Here is a 25116-nt window from a genome sequence, read left to right on the forward strand (position 1 = left end):
GGGGGTGGGGGTGGAGCATTGATAATCTTTAGGAGCTCCTGAACATCAGGGACTCATAAAGGCAAGGAATGAAGAATCCAGATGACTATCTTCTAGTAAACTTCATGGTCAGTTCATCAGCAGGGGTCCATGGCAGCCTAGAGTACAAAGCTGGGGGAGCTCCCAGTGGACATGTGGAATGCTCTGTCAGTTTTGGTCTATGGCATCCGTCCTCTGCTGGTTCTTATTTATCTCATGTTTCCCCCACTCCCCACCAACTGTCTGTTACCCATTGTCTTCTTGCTTATCTTCCCACCCCATTCAGGCAGTTTGACATTCAGCCACCCTGGTACAAGAGTCCTAAGAGGAAGGGGTCGGGGTCTGTCCTTAGCTTGTGGTGATTAGACTCAGATAGGACCTCGGAGATATAAAGTCAGTCAGGGCTCGGTAAGCCAGGAGACTGAGGCAGTGCAGGGCAGGCGTCAATGCTGGTGGTAATCTATGAAGCAATCTCCAGCCTGTTTCCTTCTTTTGAAAATCATTGGTTGCCTAGATCCGGCGGTAGGCATGAGGACAGAAAGCCTGGATCATTTAAGTCAAGTCTTTGTCCCACCCTTCTAAGGCAGTGACCTTTGGGCAGGAAATGCAGCAACATTAGCTCATGGTGTGATGGGCAGGTAGATCTAGGCGGACCTGAGGAGTTTCTACACTTCTAGACACATGGAAATCAGCGCAGTGGTACCCAGTGGATGGAGAATGGGGCCCAAGGACTGAGGGAGAGAGAGAGAGCCGCCTTGCAGTGAACATTGGTCACAGAGAGTGGAAGAACAGTGAGTGTGCTTTGTGCTAGGAGGAGGGCAGGCCAATATTTTACCATGAATGGAGTATCTGTGGAGCCAGCCCCACACTAACTGTCATTAACAACATACGAATAGCAGAACGGCAGGGAAAGTGGAGAAAGGTTCCTGTGATGGGAACTGACATGAACTAATTCTCACAAAATGGAGCCTAACAATTAAGGCTCACTTGCATTCTCAAAGAAGCCGGGTTACTTTAGGAATCTCTACAGAGATGTTTTGTCATGAGCGAAAGCTGTATTCACAGGGTACCACAACTTACACTGGCGTGTTTGAACTTTCTGTGTCATTGCCAGCAATCATTTTAGCTATGCTATTCCGTGTTGCGTCTGCAAGAGGGAAAGAAAGCTTATCCGTTGCTATTTCGGCTTTTGCACCCAAAGTCATGTTTCTGTGAAAGAAGGAATAAGGGGAAAAAAAAAAGCTTAATGTTAGTGATTGCTTTGCAGTCCGGAAGAGAGATTCATAGACATTGGTCTCACTTTTGTATCTCATGGACTTTTCAGTGGGGCCAGATTTTTCCATTCCAACCTTCTCTGCCACCCTACCTTCATCTCCACCCTTTTAAGAGCCAAAGTAATAAGACTGAGGGAGACTACAATCCCATACATAAGACAGAACAGGGGACCGAGCAGCAGGTGTTAGGAATTTCAGACACCAGGGATGTCAGTCTCTATGATGACCAGCAGAACCAGTGTTTAAAAAAAAAAAAAAAAAAAACAAAAACAAACAAAAAAACTGTCTAATCAGAAGTGATTTCTCTTCTTGTTGTTGGGATTGGTGGCTCTTCAGAACAAAGGATAGAAGCCAAGTTTATAGCCACTGGTACAAATTGGAATTGAGGGATTGGAGACATTAAGGAGAAAATAAGGTTACAGAGAGCATTCTGAACGACCTCTTGGAAATAGCATTTTCCAATTTTCTTGTGAGTTCATTTTAGATTCTAAGATTTCCTCTGAACTTGTCATAGTTCCTTCATTTTTGCTAGTTTTTGTTTGTTTTTTGTTTTTTGCAAGATTTCACTCAGTAGTCCAGGACTAGCTGCAATGTGTTGCTCAGGCTGCTCTCCAACTCATGAATTCTCCTGCCTCCACCTTCTCATTGTTAGAATCATAGGTTGAGCTACTATGATTGTTTTTAAAAACCAAGAAGTTCAAGTTGTGGTTTTCAGCAGGTGGACCACCTGGGGTTCTGGTTTCTAAAACTGATAAAGGAAACTAAGTAACCCTGGTCTGTTGTGCTGAGCTCTCCAAATGCACCTGACTAAAGCACCAGGTGAAATGTCCGGATGCAAAAACCTTTAACAAGACACACTTAATTTATCCAAACAAAAGCCAAGTCAGGCCATGTGCTCAGGTTTGGCTCTGGTGGGGACTGCGTGGGACCTCATTTGGGTCTCCTGTTTCTAGGACTCAAATCTCACATTCGCAGAACAGATCTCCATTGGAGCAGGGATGGGGGTCGGGGTGGGGGTGGGGGTGGGGTGTCCAAGTCTTCAAACACTGCGGTCCTCTGGTTCTCAGATTAAACTTCTGTGGAGCTCTCAGGACACACGGCACTGTTTATTTTCTAAACCATTCTTTCCATTCGCTACTTTTCTGTCTTACTAGCAAATTTCATTCATTGCTGTCCCCTCCTAAAAGAGACACAAAAGCAAACAACCCTAACCCACCCCCACCCGCAAAAAAAAGAAAGAAAAGGAAAAAAAAAGAAAAAAAGAAAGAACCCAAAAACAATTAAAACAAGACCAAAACAATTAAAACAAGACACTTTACTCAGGTCATTGGTTCCTAGGAGAGCCATATTTCATCATCAAAATGTGAATTTTAACATCAATGGCAAGTGACTGAGCATCAAGACCATGTGAGCGGTGCTTCTGGTTTCTCCCCCAGCCTGAGGTAAGGTTAGGAAAAGGGAAGGATGCATGGAAACACAGTAACTACCTCTGGATACTCCATGAAAAAACAACAGAGAAGCAACTATTGGGGTCGGTGAGCTCCTGTATCATTTTCTGCTTACTGGGAGGGCTGATGGTCCACAAAGAATTCGAATTCCCTTCCAGTTCTGCTACTGTTATGTCTTCTCTTTCATAGTTCTCCAGAAATTGCATTGCCCCCTGAATGCACACAAATACACACACGTAAATGGAATCTGTTTGCCATGCTCATAAAGGAAGCAATGCTCTTTCTTTTAGCTGATTTTCGCCAAGCGGTCTCCCTAGGAATAAATAGATATGGGGTACCTGACGTGTTGGGTTCCCAAGGCAGCTCCCACCGCATGCCCAACAGGTATTTAGCCACCCTTATCAATCAACAAAGGAGAACCTCATCATTCACATCAGGTTTCCCCGTTGCCATAGAAACCAATAACCAAGGAAGCATGGCCTCCTTACAGGAGACAAGGTTTAATCCACTTAGGCCCGATCCTAAGGGATGCTGATTGTCAAGATTAGTTTTGCTGCCATGGCTATTGATGCATATTTTAAGCAGATCAGATGACTTGATCTATTTCCATAAATCATTTGTGAAACTGTCTTTATGTGGAAAGCCATGTCATTATACTATTGGAATGCAAACTACAGAGAAATGATGACCACCAGGTACAATCCGACCACCAGATATCACCAGTGTAATATGTGCCCAGGGATACATTTCTTTTGGTTTAACATTTTAAAATATAATAGTCAGATTTTTTTTTTTAAAAATCTTTGTTTTACTTGAGAACTTGTCATATAACTCATAGGATCCTTAAAGGCATTTTATTACAAGAGAAATTGCTTGAGAAATCTTCACTTTGGATAACAAAGTGTGTAACATAGATATGGTCAGAACCATATCATAGATATGGTGTAACATAGATATGGTCAGAAGTGTGGGCCTTTGTTTTCAGTATGGCTGCTAGGAACCCATCCAATCAGATCCATGCAATATATTTGGTATCATTTCCTTCACCAATCTGGTTTTTATTTTGTTTTGTTTTGTTTTTTAACACTCAGATCGCTTTAGTTTCTGCTATCGAAAACAACAGGCTCTTGAGCAAGTACCCACCCAGCACTTTCCCATAGTTTGAATTCATTTCTTAACTCAAGGTTCCCAGAACAGGTAGGCCAATGAAAGATCAATACTACTACATTTTAAACACTGTATGCATTTGTTTAAATGAATAAAACCATGCTGAACTTTCGTTAAAATTAATTAAGCTTGTGTTTGCTATCACTTATGCTTTCTAATATTGTCAAAGTAGCTGGTGGGCAGCCAGGTGCCATGTGTGGCTGACGATCTGCTCAGCACCAGGAGGCACAAGCAAAGCCACCCAGCCACCTGACAAGTGACAAGGGAGCCTATGCGGTGGTCTTCAGAGAGTTTGGCATACATTACTTACACTGTTGGGGCCGAAAGAGTTTAGGAATTCTTTATACTTTGAATTATCCATAACTTTCAGCTGGCTTTGCTGGGCGCTCATTGTGAAGATAGGCTAGAAAACAAAGGTACAGGGCACAGTCAGCATCACGTGACACTTTCCTAGCATGGGGGATAAAAGACACATTTCCACAGTTGTATCGATCAGTTGTACTGATGCTGCAGAGGCAGTTAGCCCCAGAGATCTCCTTTTGCACTGATAAGTTCTGTGCTCAAAACGAAACGGACCACTCTTGGCTTGTTGTTGCTGGTGGTGGTTGCTGTTACAGCTTACTGTGCTAGAGATCAAACCCAGGGCCTTGCCTAGCCTCAGCAAATGGAACTACCCTGCCTCCAAGTTCCTACACTTTCCTTCATTATAACACAAGGCTGCTGATGGGTGAACATTTAGATAAAAGCTCTGGTGTTGCGAGCCATCACTTCACATCCCAGTCAGGGCTCTCATGCATAGATGCTGCATTAGGAAAGGTTCTGGAATATGGGAGGAAGCTAGATCACCTGATAACCTCCCAGGGTAATTGTGACGGACACATCCAGGGGTTGGTTGATAACCCCTGCGACAGATTTGATCAAAGACATGAAGAGCAGAGGAAACCAGACGATACAGATGAGGAGGACGATGATCATGCCGCCCATGCCATACTTCACGGCTTTCTTCTTCTTCTGACCCCTGGGTTGAGGGTATCTCTGCAACACAAGGGTTTAGCAAGACTTAGCAGGTGCCTGAGAGAGGGTGCAGGAGGGAGGCTCAGGTAAGGGTGAGTGGTTCCCTCACAGCACTGGAGAACTCACACTTAGTCCTGACTCCTCTCTACTTGTTCTGACACGGGGCAGAAACCTCATCCCAGTCAGCTGGGTGCCAAGCTGTCCCAAAGCTCACGATAGATCTTGAGCCTCCCTTCCTCCTGGTGAGTTCCAGGAGGTGCTCTCTGGCAAAGCATCTGTTTAAAGTGTCCCATCTTGGGTCTCTCTCTTACATTCTTCTGAGTATGTTTCTTGCTCATAGCTCTTGTGCTTAAACCTATATTAAAATACCTTAAACAGAAATCTCCGGCCCTGCTTCATGGCAAAGTCCTGACATTTTATTTTTCTTTTTAGCATCAAAGCCACAAATTTCGGGTTCAGCTCAAGCTGAAGTCCCTAAAAGTTTAGAGCAATTCTTTAGTGGCAGTGTGGAGTGTGCACTAACAAGCTCCTTCAATTCCATAAACCCCATAAACAAATGTGCCTCCTGACTAACGGTAGAGCTCTCTGGCCAGGAGAAGCTGGGGATGCACTGTAGATATTAGGCACATTATAAGAGCCTCTTCCAAAGAGACCTCTCTGAGGTAAGACAGGCTTTGGCTAATGTTGGTTGTATGTTTCTGTCACCATATATACACAATATAATGTATACACCATATACATTATATATGTATGCATCATATACACCAATATACCAGATATCCTGGTTCCATCCAATGACCTTTAAGAATATCCAATAAAGCTAATCTATATTTAAACTTAATAGACACCTAATAGAATAACATTTTCTCTAACAGAGAGTTTAAAGTTCCCATACCAACATCTGGATGCTGTTGCCAACGACAGCAGCAATGACTTTAAAACCTCCAACCCATTGGGTTGGAAATCAGTGTTGTATTTCTGGCTCACGGCAGGTTGTGTCCCCTGCCTCCATCCATCTGGCCACAAGCCATGCAGCATCTACATTAATCTTGTAACAGACCTGCGCTCTAGAGCGGCAGGCAGGAAAGAGGCACTTCCATCTGCTCTTTACCTTTTCCGACTCTCGCCAGCACTTTAAGATAAAAATGTGCGCGTAAATGTCCTCCACACAAATCCAGCTGGAGAGGCTCAGGGTTGTATCTGTCCACACCCAATCCATCACAGCCCGCAGCTCAGTCAGAAATGGGACCAGGCGGAACCTGCCGGGACAGACATTTGGAGGATGGTCCCACTGTATACCTCACCTCAGGAGGTCATGCGACAATCTGTGTAAAGCACCATCAGTCAAGAAAAACTCTCAAGGTGACTCTCACAGTGAAATCCAACCGGGAATACAACTGCATCACGTTATACATTGACAATACGGACTGAGAGTTTTCACTCCTGTTTTCTCTGACGGTGTAACTCACCGGGATTTCGTAGTCAAAGAATATTGAAGTTGATTCTGTTTCTCTCACATGTGTTTGTATTAAAAAGTCAGTTGGGCAGAGGCTATTTGAGTTACTATGGCTTTGCGGATGGATGAATCAGTAAAGAGTGTACACCTGGTTAAGATGAGAGCAAATGGGGGAAGGCAGAAGAACCAGGCAGTGTTGCTGGAGCCAGAGAAAGGACTCACCATCGTTGGCTTGTTGGGTTAACAAGTCTAACTGCTTCGGCCCAAGCCTCCAGTTTTTGAGTTGTGTTGAGGAATGGGCTAGCCTAAGTTCCAGAAGGCTCTGAGGACTATTCCCTGGTCTTTAAATGTAAAGGGTTTCTCCCAGGCTGGGAAACTGGGCATATTCTAAGATCCCCACAGCAGTTTTGTTATAATGCAGAGCCCCTCCCCTGGGCTGCTTCAGCTCTACAGACTAAATAGTAAGCAAATCCCTGGGAGAAAACATCAGGCCCAGGCCTAGGGTGGAACATGTGACTGATAACAAAATCGGAGTGGGCCCAACCTTTCTTCTGAACTATCACCAGGACTCGGGGCTAGCGCCACGGAGGCACTAGCTCTGCCTACAGCTACCTTACCTCTTAAAATGTGGTTTTAACTTTTGGAGGAATACCAGGGTATGCTACTATGGAAATCATCATGTGGAAGAAGTACTGTAGCTTGTTTGATGAGCTAACCACCAGAAACAGGCAGCACTGTGCCACCTAGGGTTCTTCATGGACGAGCTCCTTGTACGCAAAGAACTCCAGGTGTATTCTGGGATGGTTCAGATTCCCGTCCGTCATTCCGTTTTACTATGTCCAGAAATATATTCATGCTTAAGGACTAGATATGCTTACTTCACTCCCTGTCTTATTGCTTGAGAAATCCACACTTGCTTATAATGTGATTTCATCTAATTCACCTCTCATTTCCTCCCCTATAATTCCTCCTCTGTATCATCGAATTTTTCCCACCCAATTCCGTGGGTTGTTTCATTTTTAAACCCATGGAGCCGACTTAGTGCAGTCTCTATAAGCGTGTGTTTAAGACCATCTACTTGAGCATGGGTAGTCTCCCAGGACCCACACCCTTGAAGAAAACTTAGTCTCCCAGTTGTCATCAATTGCCAGTAGCAACTCAGCTAAGGAACCTGTGCTCTTGCTCCAAGCTGAGACATTGTCTGGGCTGATCTTATATGGGTCTTGTGCATACTGCTGTTACAATTGCTGTGAGCTCATAGGTACAACTGCCTTGCTGTGTCCAGAAAATACTGTTTTGTTGTAGACACCCACTGCCTCTGGCTTTTAGAACCTTTCTGCCATGCTCTCCTATGGTGATCCCGGAGCTTTGGCAAGAGGGATATTTGTACTTTTTAATCCCCAAACATTATCATGGTAAGTAGGCAAGTTACTAACGTGAAAATTATCCAAGTCTGGGTAATTCTAGGGAAACATCCTGGCAGGTACTCAGTGAGTGTTGCCAACATTGTAAAAGCTTCAGGGTGCCTTACGCCCTTGCTTCCTTGTGGAAGACACACACCAATTTCCCATCTCGTCCCCTCCCGGGTGACAGGCAAGACAGTGTCCTCACCCTTGAAACAAGAAGAGGTTGACGTAATTGTAGCTCTTTGTGAGGAAGTTCCCGAGCACACGGGTTGGGTAGCCACAGCGGATTTGATAGGCAGACAACCCAAAGTACACACACTTCACAAAGTACCAAAGCTGTGCCACCAGGTTCTGGCTGAACTTCCTAAAAGGCAAAATTACAGAAGGTGAAGGAATGGGGTATTTTCTTGTACAGACGTCAACAGTTCAAAGCAGAAGACACATAAATGTCCCCTCTACTCCTTAGGATAATTCTAAAGAATTCTCTACCTAGTGGATTACTCCCAAATTGAAAATATAACAAAAAAGAAAAAAAAAAAACCTTAATTCTGTGACTGGAATCATGAATTTGTTAAGACTGTGATTACATTAAATTACTGTTAACTGAATTCATCAATAAACATTTTCATACAGCATATGTGATACAGGTGCTGTAGTCCAAATTAAAGTGTACTCTTCAAGAAATTACAGTTTAACTTCAAACGACCCACAATTTAGAATATATAGCAGAAACCATTCTGAGACAACTTTATGTATCAGGAAAAATTCATCAGTTGCCTTGTGCATCAAATTTGGTGTATTTCTTCGATTTAAATTATAGATAGTAATAAATATACTATAAACTAACAAATATCCTTCCCAATATTCTTCTAGGCGCAATATTTATACAGAATAGCTGCCTTACCTAATCGTTTGATGTGAGATATGTTCTCTGACTGTGCCAAATGTAGACGTTACTGGACTGTTACAGTGTGTCCTCATAACAGTCTTTTTCATTTTATCTATTTTAGAATTAGGAAAGTCTTCCCAATTGATTTTTCCTTTAGAGCACTCCCAATACATTTCACACTGTATTGTTCTACAGTAAAAACTACCATGGGGCTAACTGGAAAGACCAGAGGCCAGGTCCTCCAATGAGCTATGGCCATCTAAAGTTCAGGACACTTTGGATTTCCTCTTTGTGTGCTATATCTGAGTCAGTTGCCTTATGTGGTGTGAAAATATTAGCCATCCCAATCTACAGATTGTACATATGACTCGACTAAGCATGACTGCTGTTTGGACAAAAGATCAAACTTGTTATCTGAACATGAGAAAGGTGTACTGGCTGATTTTGTGTGTCAACTTGACACAAGCTGGAGTTATCGCAGAGAAAGGAGCCTCCCTTGAGGAAATGCCTCCAGGAGGTCCAGCTGTAAGGCATTTTCTCAATTAGTGATCAAGGGTGGGAGGGCCTCTTGTGGGTGGTGCCATCCCTAGGCTGGTGGTCCTGGGTTCTATAAGAAAGCAAACTGAGCAATCCAGGGGAAGCGAGCTAGTACGAAATATCCCTCCATGGCCTCTGCATCAGCTCCTGCTTCCTGACCTGCTTGAGTTCCAGTCCTGACTTCCTTTGGTGATGAACAGCAGTATGGAAGTGTGAGCTGAATAAGCCCTTTCCTCTCCAATTTGCTTCTTGGTCATGATGTTTTGTGCAGGAATAGGAACCCTGACTAAGGGAGATGGCTCTAAACACTTGAAGATGTTTGAAACACCCGGTGACAGTAAGAGGGAACGTTTCCAAATGGACTCTAAATGCGGTATCGTTGACTTAGGAACATGACTGTTCAAGCCAATGGCAGAGAGATCTACACTATGCTGTATACATACATTCTAATCTATTTAATAAAAACCTCAGCCCTACTATCTTAGTCAGGGTTTCTATTCCCGGACAAAACATGATGACCAAGAAACAACTTGGGGAGTTTCCACTTCCACGTCCACATTGTTGTTCATCACCAAAGGAAGTCAGGGCTGGAACTCAAGCAGGTCAGGAAGCAGGAGCTGATGCAGAGGCCAAAGAGGGATGTTACTTACAGGCTTGCTTTCCTTGGCTTGGTCAGCTTGCTTTCTTATAGAACCCAGGACTACCAGCCCAGGAATGGCACTACCCACAAGGGGCCCTCCCACCCTTGATCACTAATTGAGAAAATGCCCCACAGCTGGATCTCATGGAGGCACTTCTCAAACGAAAGCTCCTTTCTCTGTGATAACTCCAGCCTGTGTCAAGTTGGACCATCCAGTACACCTACTATGTGACCTGGACACTTCCACTTTTATGGGCCATTTTTTTTTGTATAACGTAAGAGGGTGGGCATATTTTGTTTACACCAATCTTTTCTCTTGTTCTTTTATTTATTCATTTCTTCACACATTAAGCACTGACTTGGTCACAAGACTGGTTTGAGGTGAATCTGTTGGTCACAAAGAGCATATAGGAGAAAAGGGAGAACTCTGGGTGTAGAAGAGAAGGGAGAAGTGGAAGAGAATTTGGGGTACTTTAGAATTCAGCTTACTGAGGACTTTTAGATCTATTCCATTCTAGATGTTAGGGAAAGCCAGTAGCCACTGTCAAGCCCTGCCCCTAGTGAAGAACTTCAAGCTGCCTTATTCTTGAAATACCGTCTTGCTGTATTGCCCAGGATGGCCTCAAACTCATGGTCCTTCTGCTTTCCTGAATGCTGGGGTTACTGTGTACTCCAACTTGCTTGGTAATATCTACCCTTTCTAAACTCACTCATCCCTACCGACAGCCCATATTAACCACTAGTAATAGTTGTCTCAACAGAAACATCATTATCTCATGACAGGGCTTCCCGGTCCTCTACCTGTGTCTTTAAGGCTCCATTATCATCCTCATGGCAGATAGTACCATTTCTCCCTTGTCAGTTCCCAGTGTGTTTTTCAACCAGCTGAATAACCATTTCTCATGAGCTTCTCAGGGGACATCTTATCAAATGTCTCTTCCCCACCAAAGGGCACACCCCTAGATCAGACTCAATTCCTCTTGGCATCATTTAGAGTGCAAAGAAAAACAGAAAAATTGAGGCTCTTTGGCTCTGGATGGTACTGAGGCCACTGCTTCTCTTTGTTTCTCTGACCTTTGTTTTTGTAAATGAGGACGAGATACAGATAAAGCCCCGAGGACGGGAAATCAAGTCCTACTCTAGATCTGAACTGAACCTCACTAAAGCTCTTGCCTCTTATTGTGCTGCGGGCCTGTCCTGTTGGATGCCTGTTGGGGGAGCCCTTACCTCTCAGTCACACCGGGTAAGATGAAGAACATCCAGAAGTGAATCCCAAACACGAGGATGACCTGGAAGATAACCTTGCCCAGCACAGTCTTCCTGAGGTAGAGTGCACGGTCCACCACCATGGTTCCAAACTGGATGAGGACCATCACCAGGAATGGCCCGGGGACCTGGTCTTCTGATAGAGAAGAGGTGATATCTGCAGCCGCCGAGTGTTTCTGGGGACGACAGGACAGGCTAAGCACGAGTGGCAGCTCTCAAAGATGGAAATGTATTTCCTTTTAAAGTCAGTGGAGGAGTGGAGACCCTTGCCCCAACCTACCCCAAAGGCCCAGAAGCCAAAGACGATGATAATGAAGTCTACAGTGTCGGCCAGAAACATCAGCACGTATACGTCAGTCACAGCACTGTAGTCTGGGTGGATGAGGTCATAGAAGAATTGCCGAATGGGGACATAGATCTGTAGAGTCCTGCAAGACAAGCCCACTTGTCTCAGAAGGGCCAGAGGGAAAAACGACTGACAGCACTTTCAGTCCCCTTCTCCTGCTCCTCTCTATCCAAGTCCTACCTTCCTCTAAAGCTAAGGCAGAGTCCCCTGGAAATACTCCTGCTCAAGGAACACAAGATGAGTAGATTGCCGAAGCAAGGGTGACCTGTAGGCTGCCATGATTCTTCCCTCGAAGCACCACAGCATGTCAAAAAGCACTAAAAGCCAGGTTCTGGGTATTTGGCTCTCTGGGTCCAGCTAGTCACTACATGGGAGCCTTGCTGCAGAACTCTGCATATTGCAATCTTGTCTTGCATAAAGTTGGGATGAGACTATGACTGAGGTACAGGGTCTGAGGAGAATAAAGTGAGGGTGCCCTTGAGCATGCTGACACTTGAAGGGCCAGATCTGAGCATAGATAAATATCAGATGTCTCCTGTGTCTTCTGGTTTGAGGTCTTAAGTCCATTATTATATCTCTCTGCTGTCCTTAGCTTTTGTTTCCTTTCTCTGCCATTACCACTGTGCCCTGGTATCTCTGGCTTGTCCTCCAGGCCTGTACCTTAACTTCACTGTGATTTGGGTACTGCCTTCAAATCAAGGCCCCATTTAAGTGCTGCAGGATCTCCAAGTCTGAGCCTATCTATCTATATTCAGGGCTAGCCCTTGCTTGGTTCACATTACAGTCCCGAACACGTGCCTTTCACCATGCTAGTCCTTTGGCATTAACCCGTTGAATTGCCAACAAGTGGAGAGATCCATGAAGTAGGCTAGAGACCAACTGTAGAAGCACTGAATAAGCAGCCTGGCTCCATGCCACCAAGCCTCCCTCTCTGGAGGAAAAGAGGTATAATGGCTCCCATCCATGCGAACCTCATTCTTCTCTATGCCTGGCTGAACATCAAAGAGCAATGCCAAAAACTCATAAAATGAACCCTTGACTTCTGCACTTATTAACAAATGGCTTTTAAAACAATCTAACCTTGGGTCACTTTATCTGGGTTCTTCACCTCTGGTTTACAGGAAGCCATCGCTACCTGTTCCCCAGCTCCAGACCAAGTGAACAGTTCAATCATGTTTCTACTCACTCACTTCTTTATGGTAAACGCCTTTGCTTTGATTAAATGCTCTTGAAGCTTTTCCATGTAAAGTTCTCGTTTGCTTTTCTGTTTAAGGCTTAAAACACTGCTTCCTTTCTGGCTACTGTTCCGGGTGCTTGTGCTGCCTAGAAAGAGCAGGAGAAGGAGAGAAATCACAAGCTGGAGGGCAAACAGTGGATCTGCCAACAGAAATCAGGTTGGGTGTAGGGTTGGCTTTCTCCTGCATCAGAACATGCAAGGCACAGATGGTTTTAAGAGTGTCTACTGAGTGTTTAGGAGTCTGACAACTCTATGCTCTCATGAGGCTGGAATAGATCTGTGGGTTCACACCCAGTAGGTCTCCTCTGAATGCTTTTGAAGCCTTTGTTCAGGAAGAAACCCATGGAAGAATACTGGTACTCCTTCTCATGTTCTAGGACTCAGATTTTCCACATGGGGGTGCGAGACTCAGACTTACTTTCATATCCTAATTTCTACATCTGCAAAACCAATATGAGCCGCATTTCCCATATCTGACTCAGATCATTACTCATATCAATACGTAGGTCATGAAGACAAATGCATGAATCCTGAGAAGCAGAAGTCATGTGCCCCATAAGTACAAAGGCCCAACTACTCCCTCAGAGCAACTGCATGGATAGCTCCTCTCTGATCTCACTCAATGTTGAGTAAGAAATTAATGACCAGTTTAGGAAATAACAACACAATTTTGTTAAAAGTCTCCAAATGAAGGTGATCCTGGTGGCACAGGCTTGGAATCTTAGCTAGTAGGGAGGTTGAACCTGGAGGATTTGAAAGTTCAAGGCCCACTTATACTACATAGTGAGTTCAAACCCAGCCTGTGAAATGAAGGGAGACATACCTTAGAATAAAAACTAGTAAAATCAAAAGAGGCAGAGAGAGAGCCCCGTGGTAGATAGAGCACTTGCCCCATTTAAGTGCTGTAGGTTCTCCAAGTCTGAGCCTATCTATTTATATTCAGGGCTGGTCCTTACTTTGTTCATATTACAGTCCCAAACATGTGCCTTTCCCCAGGCTGATGCCTGGGCATCAACCCTTTGAATATAAGGGTTAATTTGTATATAATATGAGAAAGAACCTGGGTTCAGTCCTCACTCTCCCCCCAAAAAACTCCATTGACAAAATCTAAATCTATTTTCAAATTCTGTTATTTTCAAATTCTGCACACTCAGCAGAGATTCTATAAATGATGGATAGATTATCATATGCCTTTATATTACTACATGCTAGGATATGAGGTTATGTGCTGGCCAAATCCTGGTCCCTGAATGGACTCACACATATTGAACAATGAAGCTACACACAGATGAAACAGGTTCTGAACTTGGGTCTGTCATATGCCAGAGCATGTTTCTTCTATGTCACAACATTGTCTTTGGATAGCACCGAACCACTCCCCTCCCCAGATGCAGAGGCACCAGATCAATGAGACTATGTGGGGCTCATTTCAACCTAATGGCCATGCAACAGATACCTCTTTTGGACCTATTTGAAGAGAAGCTGGACCGTGGGGAGATCTGAGAGCTACTGCAGGAGCGTTTTCTCCTGATGGCTGCTGGCTGCTCGGGGAAGGTCACGTGGACAGACTCTACAGAGGCAGCCAGGTTGATAGACTTCAGTGAGTCTGAGGAGCCTCTTCTGCCCTGATCGAGGGACAGCTCGTCATCCGATCCTTCCTTGTCTGTGTTACTGTCAACAATGTCATCCTCGTCCCATAGACCATGACACTGTTAGAAGAAGAGAAGATGACAGCTGAGGCTAGCTAGCATCTTGGGTGGGCCAACTGGCTGTCTTTCTTACAGTGTCCCTTTGAACATTCAATCCCTTGATGTTGGAAAGCCAAGGGATTTATGTCTAAGGAAGCTTGTACAGAATTGTGAGTGTCTTAGGAGAGTGGAGATGTTTGTAGGTGAAAAGAGTTTGTATGAGTAACTAAGCCAAGGCAGGAAGAGTGAGGCAGATAGAGTAAGGATGAGACAATGACCTCTCAATTTGTTAGAACCTTCTAGAACACATCTGAGTGCTCACTGCTAGCACTAGCACTAGCCTTGCCCCACTTACCATGCACAGGTGACCCCAACCTTAGCTCCTCACGTTACAAGTATCTCCATTTTGTAGGATGACTCTGTCCCTCTCCTAGTCCCCATAGTAGGGTGAGCCGTGGCTTACTCAACGCCCAGAACAAAACTGCAAATATTCTACTCAAAATTTGTTGACCAGATGTTAGGCAAAGGTTCTGTCTACTGACTTATACTGTAAGGAAATGGGATAAAGAGCTGTCAAAAAGGGTAAGAATGAACAGACCAGGAGGCTGAGAATCCCTTGGTCTTGCTAGCATGAGCCCCCATTTGGACCGCACATGATGTGTGATATGGTTCCATTGGTGTGCGATATACCCCAGTGAGCTCCTCTCCTGAGCCCTAGATGGTCTGTGTTTTACATTTATTTCTCAAAGTTTGGCCTGTTCTTCCCTGTGAGTTATAGCTGAGCACAGTAGTACATGCCCATCACACTATCATTGAGGAGACTGAGGCAGGAGGATCAAAAGTTTGATAACAGCCTGGGCTATACTCCTTGAGTCCTGGGTCAGGTTTGGATGTAGAACAAGACTGAGTATACATTAAAAACCAAAAGCAAACACACACACACACACACACATATATATATATACATATGCATATATATATATATATATATATATATATATATATATATCCAAGTTTATCCTAAATGGGATCCTTCTAAGGACTGATAAACACATGATTTGATTAGATGAGTTATATATTTGAAATGCTTTGGAAAAGGAAGCAAGGTGGAAATAGGAAAAACCAGGACTGTGACAAAAGGCACAGTGGCCTGGAAATGTAAGCTGTGTAGTGATTTGTACAGAGTTATAGTAGATTGGCCAGCTTCTGTTTACAGTTTTTCTGTTTACAGCTTGTACGTGAGAAGAAAAACATCCACTTGGCTATCAAAATGGGCAGCAGGGGGGATCAAATTCACAGAGACCACAGTTAGACATTATGAACGAGAGCAACCTTGAAAGACAAGCTCTAAACAAGATGACCCCATCAAATCTCTCCCCCAGAGTTCAGGAAATCCCAGAGAAGAGGAGGAAGAGGGAGTGGGGAGACAGAGGGAATGGAAGACATCAGGAGATCCTTTAGAACAACTAAGCAAAGTTCCTTTGCTCTGAAGAGACTGAAGCAGCAATCACAGGCCTATAGAGGCTCACACCAGATCCTCTACATATATACTGTAGCTGTCAGTTTAGGACTTTTACGGGATGCCTGAATGTATGAACATCAGGGTCTCTGACTCATGTGCCTTCTCTTGACACTCTTGTTTTTCTGTTGGCTTGTCTTGTCTGACTTCAGTACGATGGTTTTCATTTTATCTTGTATTTGTTGTTATGTTTTGGTTTTTTATGTATTAAAGCCTGTTCTTTTGTAAACCACAGAAAAGTAGTAAACACAGATAAGAGAGTAGGTGGGAAGGAACTGGGAGGAGTAGAGGGTGGACAAACTAAATTCAGATGGTAGTGTATGAGAAGAATCTGAGTAATAAAAGGGGATATATGTATGTAAACATTGCATACATATGATATACACATACATATTTATAATGCATGTGTGCGTGTGTATGTATGTGTGCATCTCTGTGTATAAATGTTTACAAAATAAGAGGGTAAGAGTGACTGCGTCGGGGATGCATTGCCTTGCAGAGGTCTTCCTCAGGCCTTGAGAACAATAGCTTTCTCAAAGGCAAGATTATATAGGCACAGTAGTCTTGGGCTTGACCTGAGATAGCCTCCTTCCATCAGCTAGAGCTTCCTAAGAGATTGACTTGGTAAAGCCAAGATTACTAGAAGACAGCTAGAGGTCGCGATGGAGAAGAGAAACAAGGTGTTGTCTCTGAGTGTTCCTTTATGCTTTGACTTAAACTAGTGCAGAGATGATATCGCCTCTCCTTCAGGCAATGCTCTGTAAATGTTCAGGATCTTCAGCGCTGTTGCAGACTGAACTTATAACATGGGGGCAATGAACTGTTAGTGCTAGGTACCTTCAGAATGGAGCGATGGAAGAACAGAGCCAGCAGCTGAATGAGGTCGTAAAGAACATATCCTTCCTTCTTCTCCACCCCTATGATGTTTGGTGGAAAGTAGGGCCTTTCCTTGTATATTTCCAAGTCCTTATTCCAGGGAAAGAAGCCGAACTGGAAGAAATATTTCACTACGATCGCCACCTACACGTGGATGATAGAAAGGGAAAGTCATTCCTCCTGGGAATAGCAATGCACAAGAAATAGTGATGTAAAAATTAAGAAAACATGCCTGCCTCACAGTTTTGGTGGTTGAAATGTTCACAGTTATGTGGAATAAGGTACTGTTATTATATGTAATGATCTCAAAGCTCCTGGGTTTGAAGTGTTGGTGGGATCGTTCTCATCTCCTGAGCAAGAGTAACACTGTATTGTTAACAGTGTCAACTATCAGGAAGCAAAGCCACCGGGCCATTCATCAACGGGATGGCTGGTCATGTTCTGTCTGTGAAGAGCGGTTTTTATATTGACTTAATTATACATCTAGCTATCCAGTTATGAAAATAAAGAAGGTAGGGCACACTTGAATAATGATATATTTATATGTTACATAATGCCTAGATTTCTAAAATTTTCTGAAAAACGATTCACTTTTGGGGAGTTTTTAAGGTTTTGTTAGTTTGTTTTTGTATTGACGGGGATGAAGCCAAGAATGTTATTAAGCAGTTAGAGAGTCTTTCTTTCTTTCTTTCTTTCTTTCTTTCTTTCTTTCTTTCTTTCTTTCTTTCTTTCTTTCTTTCTTCTTTCTTTCTTTCTTCTTTCCTTCCTTCCTTCCTTCCTTTCTTCCTTCCTTCCTTCCTTCCTCCCTCCCTCCCTCCCTCCCTCCCTCCCTTCCTTCTTTCCTCCCACCTCTCTCTTTCTTTCTTTGACAGAGTTGTAGCCTCTAACCTCCAAAGAGACCCCGAGTTTCTGTCCCTGGTGCCTGTACCTCTCAGAATGTCGAGTTACAGGTATGGCAACACCACCCCTGGTTTATATGGTGCTGGGGGTTGAACCTGGAGCTTATGTGTGGTGGGCAAGCACTGCTCAGCTCCAGGAAGGTTTGATGCATTCAGCACTCACTTCCTTCCCCCACCACTGTATCTGCATCTACATTAGTCTCTGATTCACTGAAAGACAGAAATATTTGTTCCCACTTGTTTCATCAATGGGCTGCGTGGTTTTTGTGCTTCTGCGCACAGTTCAAATGGAGCTGTGGAATGTTAGCTGGATCACCCATTTACTTTACCCTGAGATAGAAAAATTAAAAACCCCAACTTAAGTGAGTATATATATATGTGTGTGTGTGTGTGTGTGTATTGCTGCAAACTGCAAGAGGACTTTTGAAAGTGGTGCATCTCCTGCCCTTTTCTATCCCCATGGCGTCTTCTGTGACTCACGCATGTAAGAACCAGAATCTAAGAAACCCTCTCACATTGTGGAGTTTGGTCCTGGCGAATGGCATCCTCTCCCTTAACAGAGTCTAATCCTGGAGGCATGTAATAGAAGTGACCCTCAAGAATGATTATTCATGGATATAACATACATACTACCAATGTTTAATCCACGTATTTTTGCGATCATTTTCTATAAGGTCTGTTTTCACCTGATTTGAATCACTTGTAAGTATACAGCGTTTCCAGCTCGTGCTGATTCACGAGCCTCGGGCTAGAACAATGCTATTCAAAGTAAGTGTTTCCTTCTGAATTGTGGAAGGACTTGATCTTCATCACAAAAGCCACAGCCCCAAACACCACAGAAGCCTGGACACATCACATGTGAGCCTTATCCTCTGCCTCGGGCTGGAGTCTTCACGAGACTTCTGTATGTCACGGGAATGATGGAAAACATGGCTCTATGTGTGTCCAAAGAGGTGCTCCTGTTCCCTACATCTGAGAGCAACATATCCTCCTGCCACTTAGGTTTTCAAGCATTTGCATTGGGATGAATGGAAAGTGACTTTAGGTTTAGAAACGGGCGGTATGTGTGCCACCGCATCAGCCTGCATTCAAGGTGCTTAGCTAGTTATTTAATCTTGAGTCCATTGTGTTGGGTACTCACTGATACTGGGCACTTTGCTTGATTTGGCAAAAGACTGTTATAACGACAGTGGTTAATATCACAGCTCCCACAAGCAGGCTTCCAAAGCTCTGGTTCCAACCATTTTGGAACCTTTGGCCAATTAATGAATCCCACTGAAGTTTGTCTCTTTGTGTGTTCTAATTGGGAATGACACTAACACCTACCTCGTGTAAGATATGAAGCCTGACAAGGTATATGAAATTGCCAGTACTAGGCCACATTGCTGACCATGATTGCCAGTATAAGCAGGCCATGCAACAGACTGGCCTACCTCAGTGTAGACGATGGCCATCATCCAGAAGCGCCGGCTGGGCCTGGGAACAGACAGCATGGCCCAGAGGAAAATCAGGATGGGCAACAGGAGAGTGATGATGGAGGCAGAGGTCATGTGGTTCAGGATGATCACAAAATAGCACACCATTTCTGAGCGGGCTACCAGGGTGTTATACATGGCATAGAATAACAGCAAAAACCGGGGCTGGTCCACATAGAATTTCTCAGATTCCTCGAGCTCATCATCATGGAACATCCTGTTAAAGTAAGCATGACGAGATACCAGTCAGTGTCCACCTTTTCCAAATCACTGACTTACATCTGTGTGATCTCTTGTGTTGTGTATCTGCACATGCCTCCGCTGTGTGTGTGTTTACCCACACATATGTAGACAAGACCACTGCATCCAGGTTGATTATTCTTTGTCAAAAACACTTGGGAAGTGTCTGAGATGTTGAAGGCCGTCATGTTTTAGATTACTTGTATATGAAATGAAATACGTCATATATGGAATTCAAGTTTCAACATGAAATTTAATGTATGCTTTATACATGCCGTATTCATAAAGTCTAAAGATCATTTGATAGAATGCTTTCCAATAATTTTATGCATGCACAAAGTTGAATGGCATGAATTCATTTATCTCCGGCATTCTGTGGAGATCATTAGAGCTGTTTTGCATTTCAGAGCATCTTGAGTTTTCAAATTAGGGACTACCAATCTGCCTGAGACCTTATTATAGAAAGAGGTGGTATCAAGACAAGTGTCACTGGATAGTTTTTGCTGAGTCTGTTACTCAGTCACATTGATGTTCCAGGACTATATGTCTGCCTTCTATGTCTAGGGATTTGTGCAAATGTGACCAGAGCACACATGTTTCTGATGGTCCCTGGCTAAAATGCTAGAGGCCTACTTTCTTCTCTTACTTGCTCATCAGCAGATCGCTGGCTGTCAGCTCATGAGTCAGAGGTGGTAAGATACTTGACTCCAGTTTGTCTGTACGGCTGTCATCAGGGCTGACCACCATGTGGTTCTTGGCCCCAGAGTCATCTTGCGACGCAAACGATAGATGCTCAAAGCTGACAGCCTTGCTGTAAGAGGGCGGCGCCTCCACATCACCGTCATCTGTAGAGAACTGAGGCAATTCCTCATCTGGAGTGAGGCTGATCTCCTCTACCCCCGCTTCATATTCAACTGTGTATTCCTTTTCTTCTGCATCTTGGAGCTCAGGCTCCAGACACTCTACCACCTCCTCCTCAGCTTCAGCCTCCACCTCCTCGATGGTTTCCGTAGTTCCTTGGCGCGAATACAGCATGGTACACTGTGTGGGCTCGCTGTTAGGAAAGAAGATGGGCAGAAACACACTTGTCTTAGCATGTATACCAGCTTATAACCTGTCCCAATTCTTACGACACCACCTCAGAACTCCCAAGTCAGAAGCCTCAAGCATGTGAGAAAAGAAAAAATAAAAACCCTCCTCTGTGGATCCCATCGGCTTTGTTCCTTCCAGAAATTCTCTCCCGGTCTGCAGACACTGCAAGCAGTAGCCTTCCCAGATGCAAAAGTGGACAGTGAGCTTTGCCTTCTTCCAAACCTGAGCAAGTGACTCTCGCCTCGAGAAGGAGCAACTCGGTCTATGCACAGGAGTGTTTTAAAAGCAGGTTCGATAGTCACAGTCATGAGCTCTCGGTTCATTTCCAAGTCAGCAGACATGTAGCATAGCATACCTACCGCCGTCACTCCTTACATAGGAGAGCATATGGAAAGGAGAAGCCATGCCTGATAGTCCCAGAGGCTTTTGACCAAGATGTGGTCTATTCCCAGTCCTGCACAAGGGATTTAGCTGCCCAGGACCACTGAGGATGACAGAAGCCAGTAGATTCTGGCTGAACTTAACAAGCACATGCTTCAAAAATGCCTCTTCTTTAATGTGGATCTCCTCCTCTTTCTCTCTTCTGCTGTCTCTTTCTTATCGGTATTAGCATCTTTCCCACTGAATTCCCACCTTCTCTCCTGTTCTCATACATTTCTTGTGAGTTGTTGGTCTTGAACTTGGGGCCACCTATTACTGTCTCTAAGTTGTTTGCTGAATCACAGAGCTTTTTCCTATTTTCACACCCCAGCAACTCCTTCCTTCCTCCTTCTCTCCCTTGCTCCCTCCCTCCTTTCTTCTTTCCATCTTTCCTTCTTTCTTTCTTTCCTTCCTTCCTTCCTTCCTTCCTTCCTTCCTTCCTTCCTTCCTTCCTTCCTCTTGCTCTCTCTTTCTTTCTTTGCTGCCTTCTTTTATTTATTTTTTTAAATACATCTTTCCTACAGCTTCCTTTACATAGCTTTCCCTACCTCTCTCATCAGGCTCTACGTTGGTTTCCTGGTACCTTTTCTATAGCACTCTGCATTTCATTTTTAGCCTTTTCCTAGCTCTTCTGGTCAGGCCCATGCAAAAAAAAAATGTTAGAACTGAAAACAAAGCAGCCGTATATAAAGTCATTGCATGCTGAAACTCATGGCATGCCTTTTCTTAACTGTTTGGCTCTTGAAGAAGAGACAGGTATTTAAGGTCTGGTGGATGCAGGAAGACAGTGTACCAGCATCTGAAATACACACTGCTGTGTGAGTGGCACATGTGAGCACACAGCTTCCACAAACACGGAGATTCTCAAAGGCTGGATGGCTGGATCCTAGTGTAGACATGTCAGCAAGTGATGGATGAATGGCTGGCACATCTTCTGTGATCTCTTCTAACTGAAGAGTGGTGGATGATCGTGCAGGCACTAAGCAGGCCTGGGGCTTTGGTTCTGAGTTTGTATCGTGCTGCAGAAGCCTCTGAGAAGGACTGTTTTGCTAAGACTCATGTCCGTTAACCTACAGCTTCCTGGGAAGCCACTGAATTGAGCAGCACCTCAGGAAACATTCAGGTCATGGGAGTGAGATGGCATTAGGTTTAACTTATGTGACTGTAAGTGATGCTACAGATGAAGTCTACCTTCAGGACTCTTCAGAGTGGCAGGATACAATGAGCTTGCGCCTGAACGAGGATGTCTGAGAAGGTAAAAGATTCCCCCTATGCCAGGCCCCAGTGGACAGTACCAAAGGGTTAAGATCTACAACGGGCAGCAAAAGAAGACCCCACCTCTGTTGTGAGAGACCCCCAGTGGCTAGAATGGAGCTGGCTGTGGCTTGAGTTGTTCTCATGTCAGGATGAACATGTATGGCTAGCGTCCATGGCAACAGCTCTAAGATTTGAGATGGGATTAAAGGGTTTTTAGGTATGTCCTTAATTTCATTTCTAACTGAATGTTGCTTTCTGGCAGGATTTAATGAGGAAACTTAAGCCTGGAATAATTGTTTCCAAACAAGGCGGATAGTTGTCTGTAAAGATGATGTGTGTTTCTACATTCTTCTAAAAAGCCAGTGGTAAAATATATTCAAATTTTCTGTTAGATATATGCCAACTAGAGCCATTTATTTTGCATGATCTGAAAATGGCTATATTTGACAGATGGTTTCTTAATATATATTGATATGTATATATTATATATATCAAATATATATCTTAGAAAATGAAAAGAGAAAAATATATATAGAGATTTTAAATGGAAGGTAATGTTTTCAATCAGAGCTTTTAAGCCATTGCTAACAGACAAAAACCAAGATGCAGTTAGTGCACGGAACATTGTCTTGGAAATAATTATATCACAGAAAGGGCTACGGTTATGCATTTTTTTTGGTCATGCAAATTCTTAAAACAAGCTAGAAAAAAAAATAGAATGGCATTCATCTCACGAACTTATACTTGCAACGGCATCCATGGGGAGGAGATCCAAGAGTACAGAACAAAGCATGCACAAGTTAAGCACCTTGATGCTACACTGCCACTGTCAGCTGACGAAGAGGACATGTCCAGGCTGAACATTTTACGGAGCCTAGGCCGAGCACGCTCGCTTGTTTTAGGAACGGGGTCTTGTCCATCTAAATCATCAAGGGTGGACTGCCTTGAGATCAGCAGGGTCGCTTCAGTGTAGCAGCTAGCAGCGCAAACAGTTACAGAAACACAGAGTTAAAAACCCAAGTGGTGCACCAAGTCACCCAGGGACAACTGACCAACACACCAACACACCGCCATGCGGCAACCACACACAACAGTGCCACCGACAGGATGATCACAGCAGCGTGGGCTCCCGGGACAGGGAAGGACCTGTTTGGCAGGATAAATAAACAGAAGAAACTGGAGTTGGAAAAAAAAAGTACTGGCTAGGGATTGGCTTTCAAACGGTACTCTCCAGGTGAGACACGATGCAGGATAAGGACGAGACCCAGGCATCCTCTTACAAAGTTCATATCCTTGTAGCGTTGCGTTGCAATGCAGTTGTTTCTTTTTCGACCGAAGAAAATATGCTTTCTTTGGAATTGCAAGCCCAAGTCCACGGAAAGCATTTCTCAACTCAACTGCACCAGCAGAAATAACTGCCCGTAAAATTTGTAGAAAAGATGTTAGTTTTACAACATTTTCAAAATGAGAGCCAGACAAGCTCAGGAATGCCACCTCATTTTCCGAGTCATAGGGACCAAGCCAAGCCAGCATGTGGAAGAGACACTGATTGGATACGTGGCAACCAACATAAAAAATAAAATGGTACAAAAAAAAAAAAAACCCCAAGACAACAACAACAAAGGAATTCTAGCAATGCACAGACACCTTTATCTGTTAATGTTTTGCTTTAACTATTTTTTTATTACAGATCATGCTTTAAGTTTTGGTGGGTATCCCAGGGGAGAGAACCCATTGACTAAAATCTTCATTTCTCGGTACCCAGAGGAACAGCCATCATGGCGCAGACATGAGATGTCTCCACAGCAAGAGCACAGCGACTGCTCAGGTGGCAGACTTCAAAGGGCAACTGCCCCTTTATACCTGAGAATCACCCTTGGAATGCAGTTAACAGCATTTGCAGCCAAAGTAATCCATCCTTTGGTAAGTCACACAGCTGACTGTATGAGGAGCCATTAGAAATTGGCTCACCATTTGGCCCTGGATTTAAAGGATTCCCATAAAAAAATTGTATTCATTTGCTAGGCTCCCATTGTGACTCCATTTTCTGTTCGTATGCGAAAATTTGTGTCATGGATGTTGGGACAGAAACTTCAAAGGGAACAGGCCACAGTGAGGTCATTCTTGCTAAAGGAGGGTGGCCATGTGTTCACCAGATCTGTCTGCCCCAAATATGCAGGTGCCTGAGCAACCATCTTCATGCCGTGCTGCCTCTTCCCAGTGCATGTGTTCCTGGACATCTTAAGGAGGTGGAGTTGTGTTTATGGATTAACAGTTTTATAATTTTGCAAATATTTTAACTTCTTTTTTAAATTTTTAAAATCAATCTGTAAGTGTGATATCGAGTGACTCCCACTTTCGCATTCCAGCCATGGTTTTTTTTGTATAGGTCATCTTTAAAGGCAGGTACTTGGTTTTGTTTGAGATGGTAGTTTCCCTTTGTAGTCTCCTAAGCTTTGATTTGTAATTGCTTAATTTCTTAGTTGAACATATTATAGATTGTTATGTAATTAAAAGTCTCTCATATAGGAATCTGTCAGGATATTTATTTATACTTTGTAATGTAATAATCTCTTGATTCTTTTTTTTTGTTAAGAGTTTGGGACTAAAGCAACTACCCTAAAACAGGTCCTGTGTGTGATGTTAAGGATATCTATGAAGAATCTTAAGTTTTATGGGAAAATGTTTGTGTATATTCCCTTTGGGAGGTGACACATGATTTGTTCAAATATCAAAAGATGTTAGCATCACTCTTTGCCTCCCCTTTACATTGTCAAGCCTTGGGTTCAGGGTAACAAAGCACACCTCCTTATTATGAAATAAACCAGGGAAGGAGGTAAAAGAAGGAGGGACTGAGAAAACCTTACGAGTCACACTAGGAGACAGCATATCTTGGCAAAAGAAAAAAAATCAGGTATAATAACATGTTATATATTATACATATTCTTCACT

General features: G+C 43.7%; 1 protein-coding gene across 2 annotated transcripts in view; it reads right to left on the bottom strand.

Moving 5' to 3' along the window:
- Piezo2 (piezo type mechanosensitive ion channel component 2) overlaps positions 1–25116 on the bottom strand; it is a 357120-nt gene that overhangs the window by 6369 nt on the left and 325635 nt on the right. Inside the window, exons 37-50 of one of the 2 annotated variants that reach the window (XM_029472160.1) lie at positions 22973–23140; positions 20042–20449; positions 19114–19372; positions 16743–16925; positions 14155–14407; positions 12652–12784; positions 11396–11543; positions 11077–11291; positions 7989–8147; positions 6033–6180; positions 4754–4942; positions 4218–4310; positions 2780–2952; positions 1099–1227 (exon numbers count right to left, since the gene is read on the bottom strand). In XM_029472160.1, coding sequence (XP_029328020.1) covers positions 1099–1227; positions 2780–2952; positions 4218–4310; positions 4754–4942; positions 6033–6180; positions 7989–8147; positions 11077–11291; positions 11396–11543; positions 12652–12784; positions 14155–14407; positions 16743–16925; positions 19114–19372; positions 20042–20449; positions 22973–23140 — 2658 coding nt within the window. The remainder of the gene's footprint in view (positions 1–1098; positions 1228–2779; positions 2953–4217; positions 4311–4753; positions 4943–6032; positions 6181–7988; positions 8148–11076; positions 11292–11395; positions 11544–12651; positions 12785–14154; positions 14408–16742; positions 16926–19113; positions 19373–20041; positions 20450–22972; positions 23141–25116) is intronic. The other variant, XM_021150566.2, reaches the window with a different exon arrangement.

The sequence above is a fragment of the Mus caroli genome, chromosome 18 (genome assembly GCF_900094665.2).
Source record: "Mus caroli chromosome 18, CAROLI_EIJ_v1.1, whole genome shotgun sequence".
NCBI lineage: Eukaryota > Metazoa > Chordata > Mammalia > Rodentia > Muridae > Mus > Mus caroli.